The sequence below is a fragment of the Marmota monax genome, unplaced genomic scaffold (genome assembly GCF_021218885.2).
Source record: "Marmota monax isolate L192 unplaced genomic scaffold, Marmota_monax_Labrador192_F-V1.1 WCK01_AAM20220418_F8-fsc00072, whole genome shotgun sequence".
Classification (NCBI taxonomy): Eukaryota; Metazoa; Chordata; class Mammalia; order Rodentia; family Sciuridae; genus Marmota; species Marmota monax.
Genome location: NW_026692356.1, coordinates 2,567,723 through 2,590,556, shown reverse-complemented (window position 1 = coordinate 2,590,556; position 22,834 = coordinate 2,567,723). Strand labels below are relative to the sequence as shown.

The window sequence follows — 22,834 nt, the reverse complement described above, 5'->3', positions numbered from 1 at the left end:
TTAAAATACTGGTGTGAGATTGATGCAGGTTTTTGTTTGCTTTTTATTTTCCAAATAATCATATATTTCAGCTTGTGTCACTACAGATTTCTTATTCTCTAATCCATTGACTTTAAATAGTAAAAGAGTAAAAAATATAATGCACTTTGTAGTTCCCACAAATATATCATAAATACACCCAGATAATATTCCACTGCAAACCATTTCCAACAGCTTCACAGGATGGTGGAGTAGAATCTTTTGGACAGGCTTGGGTATTCATTTATAACCTGACAGGATCATTATGGAGCTGGAACACAGGGCATTAGCTAATTTTCATCTTAGTGATAACAATGACTATTCTTTATCAAGCACCTTCTTTTTATTTTCCAAATAATCATACCTTCTGTGGTACTTTATGCAGAGACTTTATTTTATCTTTAGGGCAACTTGGCAGTGTCCTACTGGTGGCTCCCATTTCATAAATGGGAAAGCTGAGTTTTTACTCAGCGTTGTCCAGTTGACTAAAGGGTAGAGAAAAGGGACTAACAACTTCATCTTATCTGTTCTGAGCTGAAGTCCTGCAGGGTTTCCCTGTAGATCGCTCCCTGGTCTTCTACAAGAAAACTACCTGGAGATATAGGTGGTTTGAGAGTTAAGGAAGGTGTAGTAGAATTAAAGGTGGTAAGCTGGGAGCCTGGAGACCCTGGTTTCAATCCCTGTCTCTCTAGTCACTGATGAACTTGGGGAAGTCTGAACCCATCATTGTAGGAGAAACCCTCTGGTTTATTGACTCTGGGAGTGTGTTCTCTGACAGGAAGGATCTCTGACAGGAAGGACCTCTGCCCAGGGCAGAATGGTGAGAGCCAGCAGACCCCATTGTGACCTTTCTTCACAGCCTCACCTCTCTCTTCCCTCTGGCTCACATGCTTCCATCATGGGCCACACCCATCAAGGCCACCATTTTTATTGCCCCATAGCCTGGACCCCTCTTGAAAAGATAGTTTTAGAGCTGGTTCCTCCCCACTCAAATATACCATCCCACCATCCCAGCCCTGTTTTACTTATTCAGGGTCATTAGCTGCCACTAAGTGAAAGGATCTTGTTGTTTGTTCCTCTGTTAAAGCAGGGTCATGTCTGAATTCTTCATCTGTTTCTCCAGCTCCCATACAGTGTCTGACACATACTAGATGCTCAAGAAATATCTGTTGAGGAAAGAACTGGGCACATGTCTTGTCCAGAAGGTAGAGGGAGGGCAGGGTTTGACCAAGGTTCTTCCTCTGCTTCTGAGCAGACTTCCCATTGCCAGAGTGTCTTTGAGCCTGTTTCTAAGGGTGGACAGTCAGCTGTGGCAGAGCCCTGTGTCTATCACCAGCCCCACGTGGCAGATGTGGGAAAGAGCGTGGTTCGGGAAGTCAGTGGGACTGGAAGAGATACCAAGTCCTTGATGCAGGGTATGGGTGAGACCCTAGAATTGGGTGGTCTGGGTTTGAATTCTTATAAATTACTTGATTTCTTTGGGCCTCAATATTCACTTCTGTTCTGCCCCAGGATGATGTTCTGGGTAAATTTTGAGAATTTTCTGTCTCATCCCATGGCTGAGATCCTGCCAGGATGGTACATCCCTTCAGGGTTCTTATCTGTTCTTTCCTCCCTGTTTCTGTGGTCAGACTCCCTCAGGATATGTGTTAAAGGTTTCCTAGACCCCTCACAGTGGCCCTCACCTCTGAGCATCACAGCTTAGCAGTAGAGTCCGCTGGTGTGTGTAGGTGATCATGTGGCTGACTAGGAGCTGCAGCTTTCTCCTGTGCCCAGCATCATAGAGAGTCCAATACTATATATCACTAGCCTCCTTTGTGCAGGTGAGGTGCTGAGTCTCACAGTGACAGGACCAGAGCTGGGGCTTCATCATCTCTTAGTCTTCAGAGCCCAAGGACACTTTCCACATCACCATAGAAGTTGGGTCTGAGCTTGCCTGGAGGAACACACTTGTTCTCTGTGGAGATACAGCCTAATTCCTTCCATGGTTCACAGGGGCATATGGAAAGGAAAGGGAAGAGGAAGGGAAAAAAAAAGGAACAGAAAGGAAAAGGGAAAAAAATATAAAAAAGAAATAGGAAATGAGGGAAAGGAAAAAGGAGAATGGAAAGAAAAGGACTTTTTGTTTGTTTTAAAATCTCATCTGGGGCTGGGGATGTGGCTCAAGTGATAGCGGGCTTGTCTAGCATGCATGAGGCACTGGGTTCGATTCTCAGCGCCACATAGAAACAAAATAAAGATATTGTGTTCACCTATAACTAAAAAATAAATATTAAAAAAAATCTCATCTGTATGGTGAAGAAACTCCCTCCGCCCCAGATGGCTAACAACTTTTAAATCTGTGCTATTTGGTTCTTGAGCCTATTCATTTAGTTGTTAGAGTATATGCCTGATATTTCTAGAGAAGTTAAAATGAATTACATTTTTAAGAAGAGAGAAACATTCATGAAATATTAAAATAAAAGTTAATTTTTGCACAGTGTGGTGGCTCACACCTGTAATCTCAGCAACTCTGGAGGCTGAGATCGGGTTCCAAGTTTAAAGCCAGCTGTAACAACTTAGTAGGACCTTGTGTCAAAATAACAAATAATAGGACTGGGGTATATCTCAGAGGTAGAGTGCCTCATCCCTAGTAACACAAACATACATAGAGTTAACTATTAGATAAAGTAATAGGATGAGAAATAACTACAAATTTATGACCTTATATTTAGAAGATAAACTGATTTAATGTTGTCTTAAAAGTTTGTATTTAGCTTATATCCTAATTTGAATACAAAATGGTTATCATTGGGGCTGATGTTGTGGCTCAGTGGCAGAGAGCTTGACATACACATGTGAGGTTACTGGGTTCGATCCTTAGCACCACATAAAAATAAGTAAACAAAATAAATATATTGTGTCCATGTATAACTAATAAAAGTATTTAAAAAATGGTTATCATTAGATTGGAGGAATATATCAATGGTAGAATGCCTAGCATGTTCAAGGGCCTGACTTTGATCCCTAGCATTGCAAAAAAGGGATATTTACCATGCAAGTGTTCTATATTTTGTTTATGTTCTTAAATAGGTGGGGAGCCTAGTGGCTCAGGAGGCTGAGGCAGGAGGATCTCAAGTTTAAAGCCAGTCTCGGCATTGGCAAGGCGCTACACAACTCAGTGAGACCCTGTCTCTAAATGCAAAATAGGGCTGGGGATGTGGCTCAGGGGTGGAGTCCCCCTGAGTTCAATTCCCGGTACCAAAAAAAGGTGGGGAGGAGGCAGAAAATGTTATTGATCAATACTGAAAAATTAGCATGGGCCAAAGTGTCAGATCTTGTTTTTCTAAGGATAAAATATTTCAAAACAATTCTGATTCAAGTGTTTTATAATATGCTTTCCCACCAGTCTGATTTGCAATTCTTCTAAACAAATCTATTTTATAGTATATGTATATAGGTCATTCTGAATCAAGTTAACTTCAGAGTTGATTGGGACCTTGTTTTGAGCTCATTGAACAAAGCTCTGTAACAGAATTTTGGGCATGGGGCCATTTCCAGAGTCTGGTCCAAATAAGCAGTTAACAAAGCTTGTCTTTTTGTTGGCTGAAGGCTTTCTCTGTGTAGCTTATTCAGGACTCTTTTATACTTTTTCTACTCTTCTTTTTCTATTCAGGGCAAAAGTATTTTAATTTTTTTCCTGCAGTTTTTTTTCCCCCTTGGCAAACATTTATTGTGTTTTTATTTATATTTAGGTTCTTTACCTGTAGTGGCAGTGACAGTTATTGAGGATAGTAGGCATCCTAATATAATATTGTAGAAAATATGTGAAACATTAAGTAGTGTTGCTGTGCCATACTTCTTTCCTGCCTGCCTTTCCGTCTTTTGGTAAATAGGAAGTTTTTTTCTGGAAGACCTTTAAAAGAAGCATCTATCTTGTTTTTTCCCCAACAAAGGGAAAAGGCAAAGAGAACACAATTAAAACAACATCTCTCTATGTAGTGGTTTTAAATAACCATATCTTAAAATAAAATTTGAAAGTCATCTATTCATTTTATTTCCACATTTGTTTTAGAACATAATGTTTTCTTATCTAAATAGAATTGCTTTTGGAATATTTTCTCACTCCATTAGAACTTCATCACACAATTTATTTTATTTATTCAATTTCTAGTTATCTCATATTTATAAAGGTCCTGCTTGACCCTTTAAAAAAAATTGGCAGTTGATCAGTGAGTACTAAGTTACAGTTAGGTAGGAGCAACAAGTTCTAGAGTGTTATTGAACAGTAGTGTGTGGATAACAAAAGTGTATTGTACATTTCAAAAAATATGTTTTTCCCCAGTTATATACATGAATGGAAACATGAAACTCCGTGAAAACAATTTTTGTTTTCTGTATCAGTTAAAATATCAAGTTTTGTTTCCTAATTTCTAAAGTCTTATCATTAACTTTATTAAAACTTAAAGAACAGATGCCCTTCTTTGTTATCTTCATATTTTCCTGTCTCTTTGCTTACGCAGTTAGCTGTGCTTGAATTTTCCTCTTTTCCCTGATCTGCTTCCTTAACCTGCCAAATGTAGCTGGCTAAAATGACATTTTATTAGTGGAGTCTGTGGACGCTGCTCCAGGAATTATTTTTTCTCCTTTTCCCTTTTTCCCTCCCTTTCTTTTGTGCTGGGGATCAAACCAAGGACCTCCTACGTGGTGGGCAAATACTGTACCACTGAGCTGTATTTCCAGCCCTAGCAAAATGAAGTCTTAAAAAGTTAAAACTTGTATAAAATTTCATAACAAGCATAACAAGTAAGTGAAAGAGCCAGTATTCAGTCTTAGGTTTTATGATTTCAAGCTTACATGTTAGTTTTGAATTTTTTATTGATGCCAGGGATTGAACCCTGGGTCACTTAACCACTGAGCCACATTACATCACTCCACCCCCACCCCCCATCACCCCCCAATTTTCTGACAGGGTCTAGCTAAGTTGCTTGGAGCCTTACTAGGTTGCTGAGGCTGGCTTTGAACTTGCAGTCTCAGCCTCCTCTTTCTGGGATTACAGGCATTTGTCACCATGCCTGGTTTACATGCTTTTTTAAAAACCAGTGGGTTGGGCTGGTGTAGAGAGCACTTGATGAACATGTGCAAGGCCCTGGGTTCATAAACCAAACCAAAACAAAACAAAACAAAACCCAGTGGATCTACAGACCTCTCTAGGTGCTCATCTTGAGCCTTCTAATTTCTTTCAACTAGGGTTACTGATTTTGTCTCTAGTATAATAAGATTAAAAACTATTTTTCTATTTTCGAACTGCTTCTTTTGTTATCTAAAGAAAAAAGTGTAAAATTAAGGAAATTCAAATATGAGAAAGAATTAGTTTTACTGTAAAAGCTGTCACTTGGTGAACATATGTATGCTGTTGTTATACAAATGTTCCAGACCTGTTCTCCTCCTACTCATGTTATTTGCTTTCCCTGCCATATGGAGGGTTGTACATTACTGGACGGGCTGTGATTTAGGCTTTTGTGATTCAAAATTGTGAAAATGAGGAGGGAGTGGAACCATAGAAGAATTTTTCAAGCAATTTGAAACAGTGCACTGAATATTTCTTTAAGTACATGAGGAAAGTAAGAAGGATGAGAAAAGATGTTTTCAGAAGGAGTGTTATGGACTCCATGGTGTTTGAGAAACATAGGAAAAGAACTTGAGCCATTTTGAATTTATTTTTCTCTTGAAGACTGAGGATCATGTGGGAATGCTTTTCAATAGAATTTAAGCAAGTGAGATACAACTTTTTAAAATTTTGCTTTCTTTCTGGTCTTTTTCTTTTGGGAGGTGGGAGTAAAGATCACATAATTATAACAGAGCTGATTGGAAAAAGGCCATATTGGATTCAAGTGGACCAGTTAGAAGGATATTGCAGTAGCCAAGTTGAAAGAGGATAATGGTTTAGGATTAAAGTGTTAAAAACAGAAGGAAACTGATTTCTTCTATTTAAACATAATTAACTTATCAGTTTTCCTAGTAGGAGCCTCACTTCCAATCAAGAATAGCCTCATTTTAGAGAGACCACAGTTGTCTTTGAATTACATTATCCTCTTTATGTTACTTCCTTAAACACTTGAAGGTCAACTGTGACTCTAAGTTGCAAGTCAACACACTTTTGGAAGGAGGCAAGTTCTTGACTTCTACACAAGAAGTACTCTCAAGGCTACATATTCCTCATGAAGCTTTTACTTCTATAAAGAATGTGTTGTTTACAATTGTGTGTAGTCGTCCAGGTCAACCCCGCCCTCCCCAATTACTTAAGTCAAGAGTTTCAGGATGATAGTTTCTCCACTGTGGCTTTTAGCCTTAGGCTTCTCAGTACCTGAAAGCAATTGGTCCAGTCTATCCAATCTGTCCCATTTATATGTGCTAATAACCAGGTGGTATTCATCTGCCCCTTGGAATGTCTGAATGATAGTTATAGGAATGGGGATAGAAAAGGCACCTAGAGGTCTTGACAGGTGCTTTATGTGAGAGACAAAGGATCTTGGACCATCTGCTGCTGCTTCCAACTCTACTATGAGGTTAAAGAGAATGATGATCAGAGCATGTTCGACCAGGTGTATGTTGGACCTGTAGTTAAATTTAGAATGTTTACACAGTTTGTGGGAACTGTATCAGGAAATTTTCCTTTGTGAAGACAACTCCAGTAGTGATTCTGAAAGACAGAGTTCACAAATATCCCTTCTTTTTCTTTATCTCCTAAGAGCTAACATGTTTCTCCAACAGGTGCCAAGGTTGACACATTCCTTCCACTGCCACAGATATCATTGGTATCTCATTCCAGTATCTAACTTTACCTTTTTCTCCAGTTATTATGGACATACCCATACTTTTTTTTTTTTTTTTACTGAACAGTCAGGTATAAGAGGGACAGGACATTTTTATTAAATTTATGGAGACCCTCTTCTGTCTTCTACTTTGGCCCACATGGGTCACCATAAGGAGACTTGATGAGCAGTGTACTTAACCAAATGGCCATTATCTTTCCCATTCTTTTTAGAAGGGATGTCTATTTAAGTGTCTACCTTCGCCCCCATTGTGTTCCTGGGAATTCAACCCAGTGCTTTGTGCATGCTAAGCATGTGCTCTACCATTGAGCCACACCCCAGCCCTCTTTTGCCCACTTTTTCTTTGGGTTTTTATTTCTTTTGTTGTTGGTGGTGAGGTGTTTTTTTTTTTTTTTAAACTTTATTTTTGAGGAGGCTGTTTTTTTGCTTAGCAATATAAGATCCTTGTGGGGGCTGGGGATATAGCTCTGTTGGTAAAGTGCTTGCCTTATATGCATAAGGCCCTGGGTTCAGTCCCCAGCACCACTCAAAAAAAAAAAAAAAAAAGGGAAGATGCTTATGGCTGGTAGAAAATATGGAAGGTATCAGATAACTGTTGAGTAACAGCTCATTGTTGAGTAACTTTTGTGATTAAAAGCACACCATATTGTGCATGGTTACACATGCATGCCTGTAATCCCAGTGGCTCCCAGTGGCTTTGGAGGCCTGAGGCAGGAGGATCGAGAGTTCAAAGCCAGCCTCTGCAACAGCTTGGTGCTAAACAACTCAGTGAGACCCTGTCTCTGTATGAAATACCAAATAGGTCTAGGAATGTGGCTCAGTGGTCGAGTGCCCCTGAGTTCAATCCCTGGTATCTCCCCACCCTCCCCACCCCCCCAAAATAAGCATGCCATTATCAGATAATAAATGACATAAAAAATAAAAATCATGACACAGTCAAGTGTTACATTGTTGTGGCTAGAGTCAACTGATTGGATTGGGATAGCATTACCAGACCCTGCAAATGTCGGCACCACTGATATCCAAAAGAGAAATGTCAAAGATCTGATGTAGGCAATCTGTCAGTAGTATATAAAATGACTCATTTTCTGGGATTCACAAGTCTGAGATTAGATGATAGTTCCAGTATCAGGAATATAGTCTTTTATACTGTTTTCTACTCTATGATGATGTGTCATTGCTTTGGTATGGTGATGAATTGGCAGCAATCAGTGGTGGCATTCTGGACATGCAGACTTAAATCTGGTAGCTTTTTACCAGTTGGTGTTATGAGTCAATGGTCCTTTACTGTGAGTATTATACTAGTGACCCTTATGGTTCAATCTACAACTAAATTGATCTTCATAGTTTATGGATAATCTTTATCATGTCATTCAATAGTTTTCCAAGTAGCAGACCAAGTAGCTTGTCCATTGGTAACAGTCAAGGGGTCAGTAAGAATAAAACAATATTTTCAAAGGAAATATTGGCCGGAAAAGAGAACATCTTTGAGTTTTGCCTGCCAAACCAAGCAGCCTCACACATTTTGAGTTCTGCATGGTTGGCACCAAGGTTGAACAACACAGAAGCCCACTGGGCACATAGGGTTTCAACATAGTTGAATCATCAGTGACCTTGGCCCAGGCATTTAAAGGAACCTCTGAATCAAAGCCTAATTGAACCAGCAGCTTTGTTTTATGTGGCAGCATAGAATAAATTTCCCAGAAGGGGTACCAGTTACTTTTTCATGTAGAGCTGAGATACTGTAGGGTTAGGTTGATTGCATTCTTGAATATGCTATTTCCATGTAATGAGACTAGCTCCCTGGGCCTTTCTCATCTTGTTGGTCATTGGGTTTGAATTTACCTACTCCAAATGGTAATCTTTTTGTTAACTGGCAGGGGTCCTGGGAATCTGGGGTTTTCGTCGTGTTTCTTGGCTCTTAGTTTCTTGTAGGAGAAAATTTCAGACAAGACATGAAACATAGTAAAAGCAAGGGGAAAGGAAAAGATGCTCCCAAGGGAGAGGGTGGATCCTCTGGCAGTAGAGCTATATTGTGCCTCTTTGTTCTCTAGTTCTGTTGGGATCTTAGCACAGTTTCAAGAGTCCTACCCAGATATCATCTCTTAATTCTTGACTGACTTTAGGATTGCATCAGATTTTTTAAAAAAAATTTGTTGTTTTTATAGCTTTATTTATTTATATGTGGTGCTGAGAATTGAACCCAGTGCCTCACACATATTAGGCTCTACTACTGAGCCCCAGCCCCAGCCCCAGCCCCTGCATCAGAATTTTTAAATCCCTACTGCATACTGTTTTATCCAAGGTACCCAAGTGAACCCTATGATAGGCTACAGATCTAAGGCACTCTCATTCACCTTGGTCGACTTGGACTGGTTCTAATTGGAACTTGTTATTTTTACAGATGTTATTTTTAATGGGCTTCATTTTTAATTGTCCTGGTTTTTTTTTTAAAGTATGTATAAAGATCACAAAATTCCCCCTTCAGGGTGATTTGTGTTCTTGTTGGCAGTGGGCTGGGAGGGGTCTTAAAGTCCTCAGCCCAGAGACTAGCCTTAAGGAAAATAAGCATTATATGCCTTACTCTTTTGTCTTCCAAGCATGTTAGCCAAATATTTGACTGGTTCTGTTCACAGAAGCTGCAAATTTTCCTCCTTTACACACTCAGTGCAGATATTCATCTCTAACGGTTGTCTGAAAAGGACAGAACCTTATGCGTTCCCCCCTCACCAGACAGATATTAGTTCTTGTTCATGGGACAGACCTCCTGAGGCTGACTGTCAGCCTGGTGAGAGGAAGCTCTTCCATCTGGAGGAGAGTTGGCAATAACCAGGACATTTTAGGCCTTATCTTTGAATCTACCTACTTTTGATAGTCAGCCTGAAATATCTCTTCAGTTCAGCTTCATTAACAGCAAAGTAAAGGACCGTTCACTTCCATTCTCATGGACTTTTCTCAGTTCATGTTAATTGGCCTTACTCCTATTGCTAGAAAAACTTTTTTAATATTCCATATTCATTGCCAGAACAGTTAAAAATTGTGAAAAGTCTATGAGATTTTACCCTTGTAAGCTAATAGCTTCCACAGTTGCATGGATTCTGCTGGAAGACATAGGACTCCTGAATCAGAGACAAAGGACATCAATACTCACGGCAATTGCAGTAGCCAAAGAGTCAGCATTTGTGGAGCCCCAGTTTCTACAGGATATGTCAAAGAGAGACAGGTGATGCGTGCACACAAAGTTGGATGCACTATAGGAAAAGGACTTCCAGTGTAAGGGGCCACGCTGTGTGTGTGTGCCCTTGTGCTGGGGTTGACCCTAGGGCCTTGAACATGCTAGGCAGGTGCTCTACTACTGAGCCACATTCCTAGCCCAAGGGGCCACTCTGACCGTTGCCTTGAATGCCTATATTATCTTTATTATATTGGACAGTAAACAAACTTGCCTTTTGCTTTCTAAGGAGACACTGTGTGTTATATGTTCTATGTGTAATCAACCAGAACAGAGGGAGGTAGTACATCTTCTTACAGTGTATGGAATTGTTTTGGAGTTGGGCTAGCATTTTTTTTAAAAAATATTTATTTATTTATTTTAGTTTTCGGCGGACACAACATCTTTGTTTGTATGTGGTGTTGAGGATCGAACCCGGGCCGTACGCATGCCAGGCAAGCGCGCTACTGCTTGAGCCACATCCCCAGCCCCATAGCATTTTTGATTACAGGTTCTTTCCCAACCAATTTAAAAATTCTGGTGAAATAAGATAGAATCTTTTTTTCTTTTTTCTTTTTTGGTACCGGGGATTGAACTCAGAAGCACTTGACCACTGAGCTGCATTCTCGAGCCCTATTTTGTATTTTTTATTTAGAAACAGGATCTCACCGAGTTGCTTAGTGCCAAGCTGTTGCTGAGGCTAGCTTTGAAGTCGGGATCCTCCTGCCTCAGCCTTCCAAGCTGCTAGGATTACAGGCATGCGTTAGGGTATCTGGCTAGGAAATAGAATCATAATGGATCTGTTATAGGCATAATATTAAGCTTTCTTTCTCCTGACAGTATCTCTTCTTTCCTGTTTTCCTGCTTTAATTCAGTTCAGAATCCTAGCCTTTTCTCATCTAATCAACTATTGTTACCTCCTAACTGGTCTTTAGTCAACTATAGTTGCCTCCCAACCGGTCTTACTGTCTTATTCTTTCTATCCTCAACATTTGTCTCAGAGGGATCTTTTTTTTAATGTTTATTTTTTAGTTGTAGTTGGACACAATATCTTTATTTTATTTATTTATTTTTTATGTGGTGCTAAGGATTGAACCCAGGGCCTCGCACGTGCTAGGTGAGCGTTACACTGGTGAGCCACAACCTCAGCCCCAGAGGGATCTTTTAAAATGCAGATATGATCATGTTAATTTAAATTTGTCATCAGTACCCCATTATTGTTAGGACATGTTTAAATTGTTAAGCAGTTTGCATGATTATTTTTTTGAATCAGTCTGTTATCCAGTTTTTAAATATGCACAACTAAATAAAAATACATAAAATAACTAAATAAAAATACGTAAAATTTTATTATTGTTGTTGTTGTTATTACAATATGGTACAGGGGATGGAACCCAGGCCCTTGCATGTACTAGGCAAGTATTCTACCATTTAGCTATGTTTCCAGACCCCCCAAAATATTTTTTTAATGAGCTACATTTCCAGCTCCCCCAAAATATATATTTTTTAAAACCTTATAGGCCATTAGTAGGTAGTTTGTACTAAGTAGGTAGAAGGCTTCGTGTTAGTAGTTTATAACCTTAGCCTTTTATTTTTTCCTCTCATGTTTTTGTCTGCTGTGTTCAGTCCTTCTGCCTTTTAATAATTTCCATGTTTGCCCCTTACTCCTGGAATTCCTATATTTAAAATATATTTCTCATGTAAAGACTAAGTGAATTATTTTCACCCTAGTTAAGTATCTTGCTCTGAACACTTTTCTATAATTTCTAGTAATCTGTGCATATGTCACTGTAGTGCTTAACTTCATTGTGTTATAATTAGTGATTTCTTTTTCTGGTCTGCATTCCTGCTATATAAAGTGGTAAAGTGTAAGATACTCAGTGCAGAACTCCTTAACACATTGCTTTTCTGACAAGTTGTTTTAGTGTCAAATTCATTAAATTGGTGTTTTAATCACTGTAAGTATACCTTGCTTTGAGACTTGAGGAAATTTATTTGCTTAATTTTGAAGATAAAGATAGTAAAGATAGAAAATAGACATGTGGTACAGTCAGTCCCGTGGTTCGACCTATATGTGGCCCAAAATAGATGGACTTTCATGTTATGTTATTTACTATGCCAAATAACACTTTCTTGCTTTGTTCAAATTTAAAATACAGACTGTGGATATTCATAAAGAGAAAGTGGCTCGAAGAGAGATCGGTATTTTGACCACAAATAAGAATACATCAAGAACTCACAAAATAATAGCACCTGCAAATATGGAGCGCCCTGTAAGATATATTCGAAAACCTATTGACTACACAGTTCTCGATGATGTTGGCCATGGTGTGAAGGTAAGCATTTTAAAGTACATAATTGTAATTAATTTTGGATAGGAGATATGGTGATAATTTTCTTATTTGATAGATTCTCTTTAGTAACTAGCATTATAATTTTATATGTATTTAATATTAATTGTGTATTTTACTAAGCTTGGAACAGAATTTTACCTTTGGAAGAGGCTATATTCAGAAAGATATGAAAACTTGAAAAAGCTGTTCATTAAGTAAATCATTTGAATCCTAGACTACTGTTATAAATTTGTATTGTAAATGCTTTTACTACTGAATAATATTGAAAAATAAAAAGTTAAGTGCTTTCCAAAATTGGTTTAGAAAACAAATTATACATAATTTTGTCCTTTTATTCCTAAATATGTATGCATATTTGTGCATGTGTATATGTTGATATAGTTCTAGCAATTTATAAAAAATTGAAAAATTTATGAAATTTTCTTCATTATATTCTGTTACCCCTTTCCCTCCCTGAAAAAAAAAAGGAAAAAAAAAAAAAACATAGCAGACTTTTAGGAGAGAGATTATTTGTTGCTCATGTTCATTGATAAGCATGGCAGAATTAGCTGATCTTGAAGGATACCTATAGTTTGTCAGTTTTGGATATTCATGTGTCATTTTGCAAGCATCTGGAATGACTCAAATTCTTTAGCCATCTCTGCTTAAGATAAATTATTTCTCTGAAATATGATAGTCCCTTTTTTTGAGGACCATTATTTGATTTTGTTTCTGGTCTTCAGAATATTTTATAATAATTTTTAATGAGTGAGCTAGAATCTTGGAACTTTTTCTACCTTGTTGTCCTGGCTATTGCTAGATCTGTTGCATTCCTCAATTTTCTGGGATTCCTGATCCAGAAAAAACTATAGCCAACAGCATTGATCATATTTTACTCTTATCTAAGACTTTTGAAATCTTCTCTTCATTTTCATTAGTGGGAATTATATATAAAGTTGGAATACTTCCACATGTAGAGGAGACTGCTTGTTCCTTGTACTTTTTTCCAGATATGTGTCTGTGGTTGTAAAAGAGGTAAAATTGCATTTTGAGAGTCTAGGAAAACCTTATTTTGTATTATTACCCATCTTGGGATTAAAATAGACACACACATACCCTATACATAGTTGTATGTTTACCTGTATACACATATACACATATTCACTCACTCTGCTTTCTTTTGTCTCATTTTGATTTTTCTTCCTACTAAAACTAAGAAAATTCTGTCTCATTAGAAGTGAATATCCTCCTTTATCTCATCCTTCCACTAATTGTGTGTTTAAAATGCATTACTTAGCAGAATATAAGGTGAGTCTTAATTTTAAAACAAAGTTTTGGGTGAGAAAACTTAACTATGGCATTAGGTGTGCAGGTAGTCAGTGTAAATAGCATAATATGCTGAAATGGCATGGATGTGAATTTTGGCAGAATGTTTTCTAGCTATAAGATGTTTTGGGGGATTTGTTTTACAGTTTATTGTGGTATAAGATATATGTAACACAAAATTTAGCATTAACTATTTTCAAGTGTATCAATCTGTGACATTGAGTACAGTACTTTGTTGGACTATCTACATTTAATATACTTTTGGATACCGGTAGGAGTATGTGAAAATCCTATACCTTAAAAGCTGTTATATTGCGTATTTGCCCATATTTGTTTCTGTGGTATACACACACACACACACACACACACACACAATTATTTCCCCTTTTAGACTCATTACTGTTTTATTTTCTTAGTTTTGTGATTTCTGTAAAAGATCATTTTTCTCTTAAAAATTTCTACAGGACTATAGAGGTATATGAAATTAAGAAATTTGGAGAATAGTTAATAAACAAATACAAGGGCCAAAATTATGAGAAGGAGAATTTGAAGCTATCATAAAATTAGTATTTTAAGTATAAGGAAATACTATGAACTCTAAAACTATTTTATTATTCTTTGCCTATTTTTCTCTTTTAGCAATTTGATTTTGTATTGACTTGTAAAAGTCCTTTTTCTGTTATGGAAATTTGTCCCTCATAAATTGTCAAATATTATTTCTTCATATTGCTGTTTGGCTTTTAACTTTGATGTTTTGGCATTTTTCAAAATATATACAGAATTTAAAAAAATGAATCTAAGTAGATTAATAATCCTATACCAGGTTTTATGCTTGATACTTCCACACTTCAAAATTAATGTTGTATCATATTTTGCTATTTTTTGTTATAAATTTAAGTGTTTGGTATTTGTATTTCATACACTTGGGCTTCATTTAAATAGTGTTTAGTTAATGCATTTTATGTGGCAAAATAGATGGTATACATAAACTTAATAGGAATTTAAAACAAACATATCCTAAGGTAAATCTGGCTTGATTTTGTTTGGAAACCGTGTAAGATATGGATAAGAGAATCCCAGTATAGTGAAACTACCAGAATATGTGCATAAAGGGAATGAAAGATGATGAACTATAAGTGAGCACAAAGTTTAGAGTAATAGAGAGGCAAAGGCTGGGACACCTAGCAGAGAAGTTTATGTTAATATTGATAAACAAAATAACAAATTTATGGTCTAGTTCATAGTTTACAAGGACTTTCCATGTATATTAGTATTCCTGTGCTTGTTTGCTTATTTATTTATTTATTGGTTCTAATCACTTGTACACGACGTTAGAAAATTCTTCAATTCATTGTACACAAATGGAGCAAAATTTTTGATTTCTCTGATTGTGCATGAAATAGAGTTACACCCTGTGCTTATTTTTATGCTTCAAAAAGACAATGTGATATAGTAGTTGTTGGATTTTATTGGTGGCATTAAAAGATAAACATTAAAATTTGGTAGCTCCAGACCACAGGGGATGTGAGGAGAAATTCACAGAAGTAAGACAACGAAAATGTTTTGTTAGTTAGAGGTTATTTGGCAATTTCGGATTGGTAAACTCTCTAGAGATTAGTTGTCAATTTTCTGATTATTTTGAGTTGGTTTTGGTTTGCTTTGTTGGAACCTAGAACAACAGTTTTTTTTTTTTTTTTTAAGCATAATGGCCTCCCAGTTCATTTAACAGTGTAATTGCCAAAGCTTTATAATATTTCCATAGGGATATTATTTTTAAAAATGAGTTTAGCTAATTAATCATTTCAAAAAAAGAATTGGCCTTACATACCCTTAATAACTGTCATATGTAAATCTCTGATCTATTTAGGGATAGAAAAAGAGGAACCAGAGAGTTTTTAACCTGTGATTCCAGGGAAATGGTAAAATTACTTATTCATAAATGTAACTGTTGGGCTGGGGTTGTGGCTCAGTGGTAGAGTACTCGCCCAGCATGTGTGAGGCCCTGGGTTTGATCCTCAGCACCACATAAAAATAAATAAATAAAATAAAGGTATATAAAAATGTAACTGTTAAGAAAATGAAATAGAAATCTTAGGGAAATAAGAAAGGTCTTAATTTGGATATGTTTTGGTTATATTTAAGTAGATATTTAACTTACATTATTTCAGGTTATTCACAATTAAAATATTTTGAATTAGAAGATGTGAGGCTGTAGGAAATAATCTATCTACTTATAAACACACTTAATAGAGGAGGCTGAGCTCCATAAAATGTTAAAGATTACACCATTGCATAGAAGCAGAGTTCAATTGGATTTTTCATTCCCAATCCAGTTCTCTTTTTTTCTTTCCTTTGTGACAAGCTTACCCTTGAATGTTAATGTTTTTGGTTTCCCGTTTAGTTGAAACAAATGAGAAGAGATGTGTGATCATATTTAGAATATTTTTGGTTAAATATAATAATTACTGTATTGTATTGCATATGCATTATAAGAGATATATATATCTGGGTATCTTATCAAGATCTTAATAGTAGTCACATTTATTTTCCTAAATCCAGGTGTGAAATGAAGTGGTTAGGTAGGGTTCCAGACATTGTTTTTCAATCATTGTGAGCCCTATTATTTTATGCAAACATTGAAGAATACCAAATTTCTGGCACAGTTTCTATAAATGAGAACATATCTAAGAGAAAGTAAACTTCTATTGGATGATTTCCTTAGAGTCACCTGAAAAGTGGTAGATGTTAAGGACAAAAACTTGAAACCCAAAAAAGTCTATAAAAAGTAAGATTCTAGAAACTGAAGTTTTTTTTTTTTTCCTTAATGGCATAGTATAAGTAGTAATGTTTTAGAGCTATACACATTGTTTGATACATGTAAGCTAGTTATCTTTCAAAGAAATAGTCCTTACAATTAAAGCAAACTTTTTTGCATTTTGAATTCTGGTTAAACTGGTTCAGAAGAAAACTCAGGACTAAGGGCAACATAATAACTTTCTGTTAGTGTTGGCTTGCTCAGGATTTGACTTTATAAGCTAGAAATGAGAGGGTTTTCTAGACCCTGTTTGCTTTACTGAATTAGGTCCATTACTGAATTTGGAAGCAACCCGTGGTTTTGAATTGTAACATTTACTGTCTAGCACCTTTTTTAAAAAAATTGCTTTGATTAGTGCATCATACATACACATAACAGTCTAGCACTTTTTATAATATTCTACCATTGAAGTAATGCTTACACATGAACACTCACTCTCCAATGGTCTTAAGACTTATAGAATGATGTATTAAAATAAGTTTGCATCTAATGTATTATTGTGATTAAACTTCATCCTTGAACTAATCAGTTGAATTAGTTCCATAGCATAAAATTTTGATCTAAGAAATTATTGAGCTCATATGAGCTTGACATAATTAAGTTGTGGTTTCCTTATAGATTTCTTTTTTTTGAAAATTATATGAAATGCATAAGTATTTTCCTAGTAATTATAGATAACTTTTTTAAACAAAATATTTGAAATGTGGCTGGATATAAGCTTATTAACAAAAATTGAATAACTATAAATGTAAACCTGTCCTATCAAATATAACATCTAGAATTAATTTCTACTTTTTCCCCCCTTTTTATGCCAACGTATAGTGGCTAAAAGCCAAGGTAAGAGACATTACTTATCTCTTGATCCACAGTATTTCCTCTATATTGGTAGAGACCGCAGAGCCACTAAAATTTGAAAACTCTTCTTATGTCTGTCTGCTTTTCCCTATAGGATTTATGTAGATTAAATATACTCAAACTCAGTTCAAATCAGCAACACTTAGCTTGGCTGTGTTAATATATCAAAGATATGTTGACATTTGCATTTACATAGGAACATTAATTTTGCTAACATTTATTGCTTTGCTCATTTTTTTGATAGCTGCCTTGCTTTCATTGACTTACAATTAGGAGGTTTCCCAGACATCATATGTGACTTTGTTACTGAATTATTAGATAATTTTTCAGATGGGTATCTTAACAAATTGACAGTGAGTTCATGTTTATGCATACATTTCAGAAATTCAAAGCAACTAAGTATTTGAGTGCAGATAAGTTTGATTTCCACAAACATGTTTAACAATAAAATAATATGTAAAATTCAGTAATCATACCTGTATTTTGACATAAATTGATGTGAATGGCATAAAATAATAGGAAAGACTAAGTGCAGGTAGTTCCTGAGTTATTTTAAAATGTACCAAAGTCTTTATTAAATCTGTCTGGGAATCCTTACTTCACATTCTGATATTAAAAAAAATAATACATGGTGTTAAAACATCAAGAGAACAATTTGATATAAAAATAAATGCCTTTCTTTCCACATTTTAGCATGGAAATAACCAGCCTGCAAGAACTGGCACACTGTCTAGAACAAATCCTCCTACTCAGAAACCACCAAGTCCTCCCATGTCAGGCCGGGGAACATTGGGGTAAGAATTCAACTGCATTTTACAAAAGAATTTCTGTGTTAGAAGATGTTTCTTAAATGTATGGATCTTTGTCTTGGGACACACTTTATGTGACACTATCTTTTATAAATTGATTTTGATTTTTATTTCCCTGAATAGAATCCAAAATGAATCTCCCTGCTTAATAATATTCCTTGTAGAAGTCTGTACTAGAAAACTTCTTTTGTGAATGTATAAATTTATTTTTTGTTTTTTATTTTTTTAAATTAAATATAAATCTAACTTTAGTTTATTTCAGATAGTGAATTTTGCATATAAATGGTTGTCTTTGCTTATATGTATAGTATTTATTTAACAGAACTAATAAGTGGTCTACGTTATGTAGTTTTACTTAGTAGTCTGTAGCTCCTTCCCTTATTACATGGCACCTGAGACTTAGGTACTTTTTACTTGGAGTACTTCTACGTGTGCATTGGCTGGTAATCTTAAGCCCCTTTATACTAGAGTAGCTTTATGGGAAGTCCCATTGGAGAAATAGAAAAGGTAAGGATGGTTTCTTTCTTCCCAGTTCTCAAGTCACTAAATATACAGAATACTTATCAAGACAGTTTTATTTTTTAAATGACTAAGCCACCCACCGCCCTGTGCACTTTTTTTTTTCTTTAAAAATTTTAATTGATTTTTTAAAAATAAATGACAGTGGAATGGCTATGCACCTTTTTAAAATAGTCTTGCTAAGTTGCTTAGTGCCTCACTAAGTTGCTAAGGCTGGCCTCAAACTTATGATGCACCTGCCTCCTCAGTTGCTGGGATTATAGGTGTGTGCCACCACATCTGGCTTTCTAAGACATTTCTGAAAAATTATTGATCTTAATACAGGTGATATTATATTAGATTTTTCGTTTTTGGTAGAGAAGTTGACCAAGAATTGGAGCTTAATTTCTATTTTCATTCTTTACTTGGAGCTTAATTTCTATTTTCATTTTAAACTCTTTGTCCCTTAAAAAAAATGAAGTTATTACAAAAGTAAAGATCATTTATTTAGATATCAGTAACTGCAGTTAGAATCAAAATGTACTTCTCCATATACTTCTCATGTTGAGGTTTGGAAACATTACAAAGGAGATATTTTAGCTTCCTATGTAAAGGACAGGACTTGTGCGTGACTGAAGTGGGAAAAAAGTACATTAAAACTTTAAATCACCCTTTCCTTTAGTTTTCCTACGTTAAAGTAGCAAATTTTAGTTTTTTGTAATAGTAACAAAAATTCATAATGCCCCAGCTAAGAATTATTTTTTATAAGCTTTATTAATTTTTTAAAAAAAAATCTGTTATACTTATTCACAAAGGGACAGTCACAGATTTGTTAGAGGGAATACTGTTTTATCTCTCTTATTCATTTATTTCTTTTCTTTGTTTTCTTCTTCTTTAGACGAAATACTCCTTATAAAACCCTGGAACCTGTTAAACCCCCAACAGTTCCTAATGATTATATGACCAGTCCTGCAAGACTTGGAAGTCAGCATAGTCCAGGCAGGACAGCTTCTTTAAATCAGAGACCAAGGACACACAGGTAAACCTTCAGGTTCAGCATTTGAACATTTGAGAGTTTTTGATAGTGTAAAAGGTGGTAAGGTGAAGTACTACTCTAATGTTAATGTTGAATGTGAAAGTTAAGGGTGATAATAATATATATGCTTCTACAAATTGGTGTTACAATTCCTGAATTTTAGATTTTTAATTTTTTTGTGGTACTGGGGATTGAACCTGACGCTTTGCATATGCTAGGCAAGTACTCTACCACTGAGTTACTCACCTAGGGTGTTTTTCTTTTTTCAGTATATGTTTTTACTATTAACAAATTGTTAGTATTTCTCCCTTTTGACAAAGATACAGTTGCATATTTGAATTAAAGCTAAAGAATGTTTTTTAAAATGGTCTTTCAAAAAAGCATGAGGGAAGGGGCTGGGTTTTGGCTCAGTGGTGGAGTGTTTGCCTAGCTTGAGTGAGGCACTGGGTTCGATCCTCAGCACTATATAAAAACAAATGAATAAAATAAAGGTATTGTGTTTACTTATAACTTAAAACAAAACAAAACAAATTAAAAAATAACAAAACCCAAGGAAGTTACCGAATGGGAGAAAATCTTTGCTACCGGCAGCTCACATAGAGCATTAGTATCTAGGATATACAAAGAACTCAAAAACGTAACAAACAAACAAAACTCAGTCAGTAAATGGTAAAGGAACCAAAGAGGTACTTCACAGAAGAAGAAATAGAAATGGCCAACAAATATATGAAAAAATGTTCAACATCCCTAGCAGTTGGATAAATGCAAATTAAAACTACACCAAGATTCCATCTCACTTCAGTCAGAATGGCAATTATCAAGAATACAAGTAACAATAAATTTTGGTAAGGTACTTGGGAAGGTGAGGTAGGAGGCTTGCTTAACACCAGGAGTTCAGGGCTGTTCTAGGCAATCTAGTGGGACTGTGTCTCAAAAATAAGCAAATAAAATCCAGAGCCAAAGGCTACATGTGTACATAAACATGTTTTCACACATGTATGTCTCACAGCTAAAAGGACAGTATATCCTTAGTAAGTAGAATACTAGGGGATTGATTAGAGTTTACCAACAACAGTTATTCCAGAATATTTATGCTAAACTTTACTATTTTTTTTCTGTTCATATTATGCTTACTTTCTAATTAAAATTTCTGTTTTATCAGTTTTCTTTCTTTCTTTTTTCTAAATTAAGGTCAAGTTACCAATTGTTTCTCTAATACCATCTTTTTGAGTCTAGACTAGTAGAGAAGAAGATAGTTGTTTAAAAAGTGAACACAGCGCAGTGGTGCACACCTGTAATCCCAGTGGCTTGGGAGGCCGAGGCAGGAAGATTGCGAGTTCAAAGCCAGCCTCAGAGAGACCCTGTCTCAAAATAAAAAAGAAAAAGGGCTAGAGAAGTGGTTCAGTGGTCAATCTCCTGGTTTCAATTCCTGGTACCAAAAAAAAAAAAAAAGTGAACACAAAATTGTATCTTAGATATTCTTTTAGACTTTTCCTGCTATAGAAGCAACTAATTCTTTAGGAGATGAATAGAGTTTTTAATATAAATTTCAGACCATGATTAATTACTCTTATTTGTTTGCTAGTATCTTATACATTCTCTTTGTTAGTGGCCATAATTATTATTATTATTTTTTTCCTTCCCCAGTGCTAGGGATCTGAATCCAAGGCCTCATGCATGTTAGGAAAATGCCCTACCACTAAGCCACATTCCTAACCCTATATTACACTGTTTAAAAAATATGTTTCTTTATGCTTCACTATGAATTCCATGATAGTGTGGTTCTTTTCTGCATTGCTAACTGCACGTTTTAAATACACTTGTCAACTCCCTGTTCTGTGAGATTTTTATTGACCATACCTTTCTTTACAGAAAAGGTTCCAGGTAGTGTGTTACTATATTGGTTTCAGATGTTGAGAACTAGAGTGAAACAAAAGAGCCACTCACTTCAAGTGTAAGAGTGAAGTTTTGTAATAAACAGTTTTAAAGTTTACACACACAATCATAAAAGGGGCTTTTAGTGGGTTGATGATTACTTTTTTTTTTTTTAATGTCTCTCACTCACTATGTTGCCCATGCTGGATTTGAATTCCTATTCTCAAGGTGATACTCCTGCTTTGGCCTTCTGAGTAGCTGGTACTGCAGGCATGCACAGCCACTGCTGGTTAACCTTTTGTTGTTGTTGTTGTTGGGTTTTGGCGGGGGGGGGGGGGTGGGGGGGGAGGGAGGGGGTTCTTGTTTTTAATCTGTGGAATTGCTTCTTTCATGCTTTTTTCTCTTGTTTGCAGTGGAAGTAGTGGAGGAAGTGGAAGTCGAGAAAATAGTGGAAGCAGTAGTATTGGCATTCCCATTGCTGTGCCTACACCTTCACCACCCACTATTGGACCAGGTATGTCATTTATTACTCTAATATGTGGTAATATTTCTGAATTTTATTATGAAAGGTTAAAATAAATTAGTCATATTAGAAAGAATTATTTATTACATTCGTGATTATGGAATAACAAATTTAACAATATTTTAGATTCATTTTCTTGTCCTATTTTTTTTTTTTTCTTTTTGAGTAGTAGGAATTGAACCCAGGGGTTCTTTACCACTGAGCCCCCTCCCCAGCCCTTTTCACTTTTGATTTTAAAGTAGGGTCTTGCTAAATTGCTGAGGCTGGCCTCTGACTTGTGGTCCTCCTACCACCTCAGCTTCCTGCATTGCTGGGATTACAGGCATGAGCCACCACACCTGGCTTTTAGATTTATTTCCACAAAGTCATTAGGATTTTACCAGCTATTTCTCCATACATATAGTATGTATTAAATAGCTTCATTATATAACTTTTTGACCATTTTGCTTTATAAATACTTGTCTTTGTCAGTAGTCAAGAATGATATTATTTCAAGAGCAAATCAATATTGTATGATATTTCAGCGAAAGGATCAGTATATAAAGGTCACTTGTTTCCAAGAGTTTTTATGTGGCCTTGTGTATTTTAGCTCTGATGCTTGTTCTCTGACTTTACTTTTATTATGAGTTTCACTATGTATTTCTGTGAAATGCAGTGACTATATAGTGTGGTTAAAATAGGAAAAGTTCTTTTCCTTTTTAGAAAATATACAAATTTAAG

General features: G+C 35.8%; 1 protein-coding gene across 28 annotated transcripts in view; it reads left to right on the top strand.

Annotated features, from left to right (window-relative positions):
- The window catches only part of Abi1 (abl interactor 1), a 103,961-nt gene that overhangs the window by 63,191 nt on the left and 17,936 nt on the right, over positions 1–22,834 (top strand). For 21 of the 28 annotated variants that reach the window (XM_058578608.1, XM_058578607.1, XM_058578614.1 and 18 more), the window contains 5 exons: positions 12,204–12,380; positions 17,341–17,355; positions 18,067–18,167; positions 19,579–19,719; positions 22,005–22,105. In XM_058578608.1, coding sequence (XP_058434591.1) covers positions 12,204–12,380; positions 17,341–17,355; positions 18,067–18,167; positions 19,579–19,719; positions 22,005–22,105 — 535 coding nt within the window. The remainder of the gene's footprint in view (positions 1–12,203; positions 12,381–17,340; positions 17,356–18,066; positions 18,168–19,578; positions 19,720–22,004; positions 22,106–22,834) is intronic. The other 7 variants (XM_058578609.1, XM_046442277.1, XM_058578616.1 and 4 more) reach the window with 1 other exon arrangement.